This window comes from Grammomys surdaster, unplaced genomic scaffold (genome assembly GCF_004785775.1).
Source record: "Grammomys surdaster isolate TR1022 unplaced genomic scaffold, NIH_TR_1.0 843, whole genome shotgun sequence".
Classification (NCBI taxonomy): domain Eukaryota; kingdom Metazoa; phylum Chordata; class Mammalia; order Rodentia; family Muridae; genus Grammomys; species Grammomys surdaster.
Window position 1 is genome coordinate 4,452,193 of NW_021605262.1, and position 9,641 is coordinate 4,461,833.

Sequence of the window (9,641 nt, forward strand, 5' to 3'; positions counted from 1 at the left end):
TCACTTCCCTAAATGACCTCTTAAAGGAGACATACCAATGAGAACTAGACAACCCATTGCAAACTCAGGCCAATTTGTAGATGCTCCCTAACTTCATAGTTTTTTTGTTTTGTTTTGTTTTGTTTTGTTTTTGTTTTTGTTATTTGTTTTCTGGTCATTGCTGACTTAACCTCACCTGATGGGAAGCCCTGGTGAGGAACACTAGAGACCAAGTCCAAATGCCAACCCAAAGTGAGAAGTCTGCTGAACAATCAGGTCTTGGGAGGAGACCAACCTCCCGTGTCCATCCACTCTTCTCATTTCCACACTGGCCTGTGAAGACATCACTGGGTGACATCATCCACTCACCAAATTGTTTTCTGCCTGCAATTGCATGCTTGTATGAACGTAGCAGCCCTTGGACAGCAACTGTGCCGTTCATTATTTTCACCATTCGGGGCTGTCTTAGTGTTCTACTGCTGTAAGAGACGTCATGACCTTGGTAACTCATATGAAAGAAAGCATTTAACTGGGGCTTGCTTAGAGTTTTAGAGGTTTAGTCCATTATCATCATACAGTGAATGTGGCAGCATGCAAGTGGATATGATGCTAAAGAAGGAGCTGAGAGTTCTACATTTGGATCCTGGCAGGAGAAGTAGGGGGAGATATTTTCACTAAACCCCACTTGGGCTTCTGTAACTTCAAAGCCTACCTGCAATGACACACATTTCCTCAAACAAGGCCACACCTACCCCAACAAGGCCATACCCCCTAATCCTTTGAAATACTACCACTCTCTGGTGACAAAACAGTCAAATCTATGAGCCTGTGGGGGCCATTCCTATTCAAATCACCATAGGCAGATAGATATTCTTTGTCCTGAAACCTCCAGACTGGAAACCTATGAGGTTCCTGTGTTAAGGCCCCTCGTCTGTTTGCTGTTTAATTTCTTTCACAAATACCTGCTCACACACAGGCTACCTTTGCACATTTCTTCTCCGCCTACCAAAGCTTCTTCAATTTTATGCTAGATCAAACGTTTATGTGGTATTCACACACATACACTTTCCATACGGCACCTTCCTGAAAGATTCAAACTCAGCTTCGTGTGGCTGACTTTTCCAGCCTGGATCTTCATAATCTGAGGCTCTGTTGTGGTAAATAGTTCAAACTCAAACATATGGAAGTATGGATGGGTGTTTGAGTTAAGAGATTTTCATTGTTAAATTTGCATTGGGAAATGTACTGATATGTTTTGGGTCCTGAGAGAGAGCCACCCTGACGTTCCAGGAGGGAGAAGAGAAAATCCTAGATTTTCCCTCTCTAGGCTTTGTTCCAATGCTGCAAAGATGACACAGAAGAAACAGACAAGATTCTGAGCTAGGTGTTGTTTCTTCTCTGTCCCAGATGCAGTCATTCTCAACACCGGCCATACTCTACCGTTCCTGGCCACTGTCGCCATGTCTCCCCAGATGCTACCCTGTTCTGCTGGGTCAGGACAGCCTCCAAAGACTGTGATCCTTCTTGCCAAGGATGTCTCTTGGCTCAGTCAAAACGTTTTTCTTCTGGGTTCCCAAAGAGGGTTAGGCAGGAGAACAAGCCCCCAGACCCCATAAGAATGATGGACACTGGGCAACTTCAGGACCAGACCTTCATAAGCTCCAGCTGGAGGCTGAGCCCCAGATGCCTATGCGTGTTCTAGCAAAGTCCAGGTGAGGAGGAGGCAGCCACGTGGCCAAGCCCCAAGGGCACAGAGACTTTCATTCCAGATCACACTCTGGCAGCTGCACCAGGAGGAAAGACAAAAGAGAGATTGAAAGAGGATCTGAGGGGCACAGCCAGTGTGGGAAGCATCAGCTTAGTGAGCTGCCAGAGCCGCCCACCTGCTGGTCCCCGGGACTGTTCCCTGAAGATACACCTCAAGCTGTAGACCCACTTTCCAGATTGACCACCCACTCTGAAGCCAGAAAAAGGGACTTTCCCTGCAGGCTCCCTGGCCAAAACCTGGGGTATTTCCATCATTTCTACAGGATGCCAGTCCAGGGGGCCCCAGAACATACCGAGAGTACCGAGAGGGCTCAGGGAAGCTGCCTTGCATGGCACTTTAAGAGCTAAGAGTAGTAAGTGGTGACTGATATCTGTAACTGCTTCACCCGGTAGTGGGGCAAGGTCGAGCCTGGCAGCATTCAGCCAACTGAACTCTAAATTAGGAGATGGCACCTGCTCTTCCTCCCATGGAAGGCTCTAGAGTCCCAATTAAACTCCTAAGCGGGGGGGGGGTGTACAGGGAGGGTGACCCACATGGTCTGGGTCATGAAGATAACACAGGCCATGATTTGTTCGGCTTGGTGTTTCTAGACTGTTGCTGGTACTTTGGGAAACCTTGGTTAGCAAGAAATGAGTCAAGTCAGCTAAGGTTGTAACACTCACGAACACATGCACCTTGCTTGTATTAGCTTTAAATGGAAGCTAAGGCCTGTCTCTGTCTAAGCAGCAAAAGTGCAAGGAGGTTCCTACAAACCCTAAAAAGGGCCCCAAAACAAGGAGGAAACCAGAAATGTCTGCTCCTTCCCTGGGGGCAGACATGCCCGGTCCTCTACTTCCTTCTAGTTGGAATTAGACAAGTCTTCCCACCTTCCATATGGATGCTTCTATCCTTCCTTATATAAATAACACCCCTCCCCCATTCACTTCCCAGGCTTGAAACCGAAGGGACGAGACCCAGACCCAGAACCCAGGTTCCCATCTCCTAGCTCACTGTGGCTACACTGGTGGCCTAGCTCCTTTCAGGTTTCTAAAGCAGTCAGAGATTAAAGTAGTATCCCACTCACAGCAACCCCTGGAACTTCAGCTCAGCCCAGCTGGGCACTGCTGGATGGGTGAGGTCTGCAGCCACAGATGAGCTTTGTGCTGCTGGAGAAGCAAGCAATTTGGAATTACCCCTCCAGCAGCTGCAAAGAGCTCTGAAGGGGGGAAAAAAGAGCAAAGGGGAAAAAAATCCAAGATAACTTTCTCAGAGATTATCTAAACCAACAAATCTCAACGGTCATTGAACTGCCCTGGATGATGAAGAGAAATAAGTTGGTTCTTTGAAGTGAAAACTATGTGGGGAGGAAGGGATGTCCTGCAGAAGCCCTGGGGCTCTACAGGCCACAGCCCCTTCCTGCTCTAACTGGGCAGGTGGTGCTCACCACCAGGCTTCTCTCCTGTACTGAGACCTTTGCAGGGCAGCAAGTCCACAAAGGGAGTCTTCAAGGGAGCAAAAGGCAAAGACTCTGCTACTGAAGAGGAGGCGGTAAGGGGTTCTGGGCCTGGACCTATCTCTCCTGCCTTGGGCTCCAGCCTCAGGCTAAAGAAACCAGTGGACATCTGTCCTCTCTTTTGTTCCCAGGCCAGAGACTCAGCTACCTGACTCCGAGCAGTCCTGAGTAAGCTCCCTCCCAGAAAGGCGGCAGATCTACTGGGTTCCTCAGCAGTTTCTGTCAAATTGGACTACCGGTTCCTCTTGCTCAAGTCTGTGAGGAAAAAAGACCTGCTGCCCAAACAGTCAAGAGTCAGGTTGGTTGGGACTATTGTGAACACAAGGAGGGGACCAGAACAGCTGCATCATAGTGGGTGGTGTGTGGAAAGTCAGGGGGAAAAAGGGAGGACTTGAAAGCCCATTTTACTCCCAAGAATAGCATTGTGAGGGCAGGGTAGATAGGGTCTGAGAAGAGGAACTACATCTTCCAGCCAGACAGCAGGAGTGAGGAAAGGAACCCTTTTAGAGACCGGTCCACGTGCTCAAGGCCTCTGGATCCACAGGGCAGGCCAAGCCAGGGACCAGTATCCTCTGCTGTCCTGATAGGGTTGGGTTGTCCTCTCAGGGCCCAGGCATTCTCGCCCAACCATCCTAAGGAGGCCAATCCTGAACCCTCACCCTCAGGAACCCCTCATGCCAGCCCCTACACCCGCGCACCCGGTGCGCGGCCAGGGCGGAGGGGAAAGTTGGCAAGCGTTGGGCGCCCGCGGGGGGAAAGCGTTAATGGGCGGCCGGGTGGGAGCAGCTCGCTCGCTCGCCCACGTCACGCCGGTGCGGGCTCGGCTGACGACCGCGGCGCCTGGGGACGCCGGCGCGCTCCGCTCTCCAGGTGCTCCGCCTGGAAATGTCTCCATTAGTTGTCGCTTGCTCCCCGCCGGAGCGCGCGCGCCCAGCGGCCGCGCAGAGCCCTAGTGGGCAGCCAGGAGTGGCCCGGCGCCACCGCAGGTAGGCAAGGTCCCTGCGCCCGCCCCCTCCCGGGGTTCCGAGACCCCTCCCCCACTTTCGAGGAGGCGGAGGAGGCAGAGGCTCCGCGCGGCCGCCGAGGGGCGCGGGCGGCGGAGGCGACGGCGGCGGCGGCGACTCCCCGGTGCGTCCCGGGCTGCGCGCTACTCCCGGAGGCCCTGGCGCCCAAGCGGCGTGGGCCGGCTCTTTTCTAGCGCAGGTAAGGAATTGGCTCTGCGGCTCAAACTTTGCGAGGATTGCTCTTGCGCCGAAGGGGACAAAGTTTGCTTCTAGTGGATAGGGGCTTCGGAGGTCGCTGCATTTGCGGCAAGTTTTTGGTAAGCGGATGGAAAGGACCCGGCATCCGGGTATGGGATGCCTGGGTCCCCGCGGACCATGATGGCTTGCGAGGGATAGAACAGCTTGTGCTCTTGGACGCCCTGAGTGCGCTCTTTCCTTCCTTGGGCAGCGCCGAACGAACATTCCGTGGAGGTGTAACAGGAGAGCTGAGGAAGAGAGGGCCAGAAAGGAGGGCATTGGGGGAAGCAAACGGGAATTTCAACGCATGTCCTAGCAGCTCACCCCACTGGCTAAGGAAAGGGAGTAGGGGTTGACTGCGAAAGAATGATCTGAGGCAAGGGGAGGGTGCCCATACCACGCAGCATCTCTGACACCTGGGGCATCTCTCTGAGCCTATACCAGTTGAGTGTCCAAAGTGGATCCAGACATCCCAAGTTCCAGCCTAGCCTCAGACAAAAAGACCCTTTCCTGGTGCCTGGTTTCTGTCTTGGCCTTGGGTTGTAGTCAACTTTTCTCTGGGCTGGAATAAACTCCCATGGAGCTCTTGGTGTGGCTAGGAGGTGTTCCTAGAATTATTCTGGAGAGCCAGGACTTAGGTGGTGGCAGGAATATCAAGGCCAGGTCTGTCTCCCTACAAGCGCTCACCAGTTCAGTGGCCATCATCAACCCTGGGCTCCTAATTCTTGGGGCTAACTGCTCCCTGCTCCACCCTTTTGGGATCTGATCAGGCCTTCAGTCTCTGATCTTTTGAAGCCCTCTCCAAAGGTGATCAGCTGTCCACACTGCAGGAAGCCAAGTGGTTCTGGCATACTTCTAAATAGTGTTTTATATCTGGAGGGAGGGGGCTTTGAGTTTCTAGTCACAGCATGGAGCATCTATGCAAGCTTGTTTTAGGTGAGGGTACCTGAGATTCTGGGACTCCTGTCTGTTCTTAGAGAGCACTGTGTCTCTGCTCAAGGCTTGGTCTTTGAGGAAGGCATCCTTATATCTGCAGCAAGGATGGCCCGAAGAATGTCTCATTTGGCAAAAACAGCCAGGTAGCTGTTTCTCCATGAGCTGTCGAAGTGGGTGCTGGCCAGAAACAAGACTGAACAGTAGGGGCTGAGTGAAGACAGAACAGTCCACTGGAGTCCTGACTAGCCCCTGCATGGGGCAGATAGGGTGTGGAATTTGAGTCTGCATCTTTAGGCACAGTGGAGTCCAGTGCTCCTGACTTCTAGGCCCAGGCCCAGGAACAGTGTAACTAGGGAGAACAACAGTATCTGGGGCCTGAAAGCTCTGACTGAAAGGCAAACCAGAATGTTGCATTGATGGCCCAAGGAACACCTTGAGATCCCTTCCCCAGAGACCCTGAGGGACTCCAGCTTAGTATACCCTACTCCTGCACAGTAAGTCCACTGAGGAAATAAGTGGAAGTCCTCAAGGGCACCATTCCAAACCCAACCCCAGGAGTCCAGGGAAAGAAAACGGAGACTGCTTATTCTGGGTGCACTGCTCCCTGCCAGCTAAAGTGAGTCCCCCAGAGTGCTACACACAGGCAGCAGCCTGGTTTTCCTTCCCAACCAGTCTGTGCTTACCACAGAGTCCCCAAGGCCTGGGCTTCAAGAATGAAGTGACAAAAAGACCCCTCACTGAGGTACACCAGTCTATGCTGGATTCCAGCTTCCTATGAGCCTCAACTGCCATGAACAGAGCCCCTCCCGTCATGTACAGAGCCCATCCTTTGCCAGAGCCTCATTATCAAAAGAAAGCAAATTGTTTGTAAACAATAAATAATGAAAGTAGTCGGATGTTCAGCCAAAGCCTCAGTAAAGCCTGAAAACTGAAAGACGCTAGAAGCGAGCTGGGGGAGGGGAAGGAGCAGGAAGAGGGAGAGGCTGAGATTCATTTCTACTCAGAAGCCCCGGTGGCTAGTTTCTTATTATTTACAGGAAGGAGGTATTAGCAATTCAGGTGAGAAAGAAATAAACACAGCTTGCCATGAAATCAATACAGAATTCAAAAACAATTATTAATGTCATTCGACTCGTGTTCTTTATATATATATCTCTCCCGGCTACCAACGCTAAACTGCCTGAATAATTTGCATGGGGTAGCTATTCATTATTTGCGATGGTTTCCTCCTTTGCAAGCAGTTCGGACGTGGCCGGCTGCGGTCCAGCGCGATCGGAGAACTCGTATTTTCATCTGTAAATTAAAGCAATTACGCAGCAGATATTATATGATGTGTACTGCGGTCTCCAGATAGTCATCCATCACCTTCAACCAAGCTGTCAGGGCCGGCAGATTTCGTTTCTGGGAGGCAGCCTTGCAGCTGGGGAGAGGGCGCGAACGTCATCATTAATTAGAAGGTGGCCCTGGGGCGATTCGCAGGTCTGAACCCAGGAATCTTTAGGAGCAAGTCTGCACAGCTCCAAGAAGAGCGGCTCTGCTGCCGGCGGAGCGTGAGAGGCTGGCCTGGTGGGCCAAAAGAAATAGGGGCGAGCCAGGCCCTGGGAAGATCGTGGCACGAAAGGAGGCCTGAGAATTAGGGGTGGCCTGGTACCCCAAGCTCCGCTGGTCTTCGCTTTGAACTCCGGGCAATATCTCAGGGCCCAGATTAGAGCGGGAAGTCTTGAGAGGCCCATGGGCCTCTCTTGCAGAGCTCCTTACACTCCGGGCCAGAAGCTATGTGAAACAGACCAAAGGGTGCCAGGACTAGGCTCCCAACGCCCTTTTCCCTGTACCCAGCCCTGCTGCTCCTTAGGATCAACGAGCCTACGGGAAGAGCCCCGGGGCCTAGTTGGGAAATGTGCTCTTCCCAGGGAGCAGCGGCGTCTGGCAGTCTCTGTCTTAGCCTTGGGATGCGGAAGGAGGCCACAGAGGGCGACCAGAAGAGGGAGGGGGGAGGAAATGAAGCGAAGCCGGGCTGAGCCGTGGCATGACCTGGGGTGAAGGAGGAGGGGCCCGTTTCCAGGGACAGTGAGCTGCCCAGAATGACACAGTCAACCGGGGAAGCACCGCAGTACCTGGCTTCACCGATCCTGAAAGTGCAGGACTCTGGGGAGGGCCTGAGAGACATGCACACACATCTGAGATTATGTCGCCATCAGAATGCGAGCTCTTCTGTGGTGGCAGTTGGTTCTAAAACTCTGCTTGGTGTAGAGTAGGAACGGCTGAGAGGCATTGCTGAGATTCTCCTAACCCTTGGTGGTGAAGAAGTGTGCAGAGGCACCTGTCCCAATCTCAGCGTGAGGGGCCTGCGAGGTCCGCAGGGCCTGTGTCCTTCCACTCCGGGAGCAAGGCAGCGAGGGCAGCCGGCGGCTGCAGCCAGCGCCCGGCTAATTTAACTGTTGATTACATCTTCACTGAAGACTCACTCGTGTGTCCCTTCATAGGTCTCATTTGTAATTGAGACTAATGATTACAGTGGGGTGTGAAGGAGCAGCTGCTCGTTAATTAATTTCTAATTAAAAGTGCCTTCCGTCCTCCGTGACTAAGGAGAAACACCGTTCGTCGAGGCGATATTGACTCCTTGGATGGAGTTCATTTGTTAAGCTTGATGGTCCTCCGCCCTGCTAGCGCAGACCTGGATCATCCCTGCCCCGCCCGGCCTGCATCCCAGTGACCTGTAGGTCTGTGGCCAGGCCAAGCTGCAGCGTGGGGGCCTGACGTCAGCGCTTCTGTTGCTTAAAGCCGCACACATCTGACTTGACAGTTTGGAAGACTCGGTTTTCTATTTTGTTTTCTTTTTGTTGCTGTTGTTTTGTTTTGCAAAATATGTATATCTGTCATCATGGCAAGGCCATTTGGTCCCAGAGCCCTGTGAAGTGTTCAGACTTCGAAGCTAAAAGAATCGCTGAGACGAAGGCCACTCACTCACTTACCTGGCTAGGAAAGTTTGAGCAGCGTATGAGTGAACTAACCACTTCTCGCTTCATCCTCCCAGAGCCTAGGATCCTACACCTCCGGAGCAGTGCCCACGCCGCGCACAGGACCCCAACGGCCCCTCTGACCTTCTTAGTCTGCGCCCGCCATGTCCTACCCGCAGTTTGGATACCCCTATTCCTCTGCTCCTCAGGTAAAGGGACTCCTGCAAAGGTCTGACAACGGGGATGGGAGAGGGCAGAGCTACCACTGGAAGTCATTTCCCACATAAGCATGTCCTTGACTGGCGGGTCCTTGTGCTGGACAAACATGGCTTGTGGGGAAGGAGGATTAGGAGAGCTATCAAAATCCTAGTGGTGGATCTAAATTCTATCTTGTATAACCCTTCAAACTGTGGCCTGAGGGACCCTAGGAAGCACTTGGGCAAGACATACTTGGTGAGAAGGCACACAGGACCTTGGAACCCCGGTGGAGGATTTGAAAAGCTGCCTGGGCCCCCACGTGGCCAAAGAAAGAGAGGCCTAAGGTGGTTGATGGGAGAAAAGTTCACGTCTGGCATAGATAGCAGGAGGCCCCTGGGGACATGTGAGGTCCTTGAGGGTCCAGTGCCCTAGTCTCTGTCCTGGTGCCGACGCTTCTTTGGGATTCCTCCCACCGCAGTTCCTGATGACCACCAACTCCCTGAGCACGTGTTGCGAGTCCGGCGGTCGCACACTGGCTGACTCCGGGCCTGCAGCTTCGGCTCAGGCGCCCGTCTACTGCCCTGTCTACGAGAGCCGGCTGCTGGCCACTGCGCGCCACGAACTCAATTCTGCCGCTGCGCTCGGTGTCTACGGGAGCCCCTACGGCAGCTCGCAGGGCTACAGCAACTACGTGACCTACGGCTCCGAGGCGTCTGCTTTCTACTCGCTGGTAAGGGGACAAATGCCCTCCCACCACCCCGCGCCCCGCCCCGCCCCTTGGGTTTGCCAAGTGTACTTCAGCTCCTGGCACAAGTGCCCTGGATACCCTACAGGTTGGGGTGGGAGGAAAAAAAGAACGTCAGCTTCTGCCTCCTGTTCAAAACCCTGCCTTCGTTCAGACTCAGCGTGGCCAACTCGAGAGCCCCAGTGTCTAAAATATTGCCGCTGTTTTAGTTTGTCATTGAACTCTGATCAGATTCCCGGCTTCCCAGAGGGGTGACTCCTAGCTTCAGACTCCTTTGCCTTCTCACCATAGTACAAATTCATTCTCTCCCCTCTCTCCCCTCTCT

General features: G+C 53.1%; 1 protein-coding gene across 1 annotated transcript in view; it reads left to right on the plus strand.

Moving 5' to 3' along the window:
• Positions 1 to 4,068: 4,068 nt before the first annotated feature.
• Positions 4,069 to 9,641, plus strand: part of Irx4 (iroquois homeobox 4) — a 9,368-nt gene continuing 3,795 nt past the window's right edge. Inside the window, exons 1-3 of the mRNA XM_028782764.1 lie at positions 4,069 to 4,442; positions 8,451 to 8,582; positions 9,050 to 9,301. Of these exons, the coding sequence (XP_028638597.1) occupies positions 8,538 to 8,582; positions 9,050 to 9,301 (297 nt within the window). The 5' untranslated portion in view covers positions 4,069 to 4,442; positions 8,451 to 8,537. The remainder of the gene's footprint in view (positions 4,443 to 8,450; positions 8,583 to 9,049; positions 9,302 to 9,641) is intronic.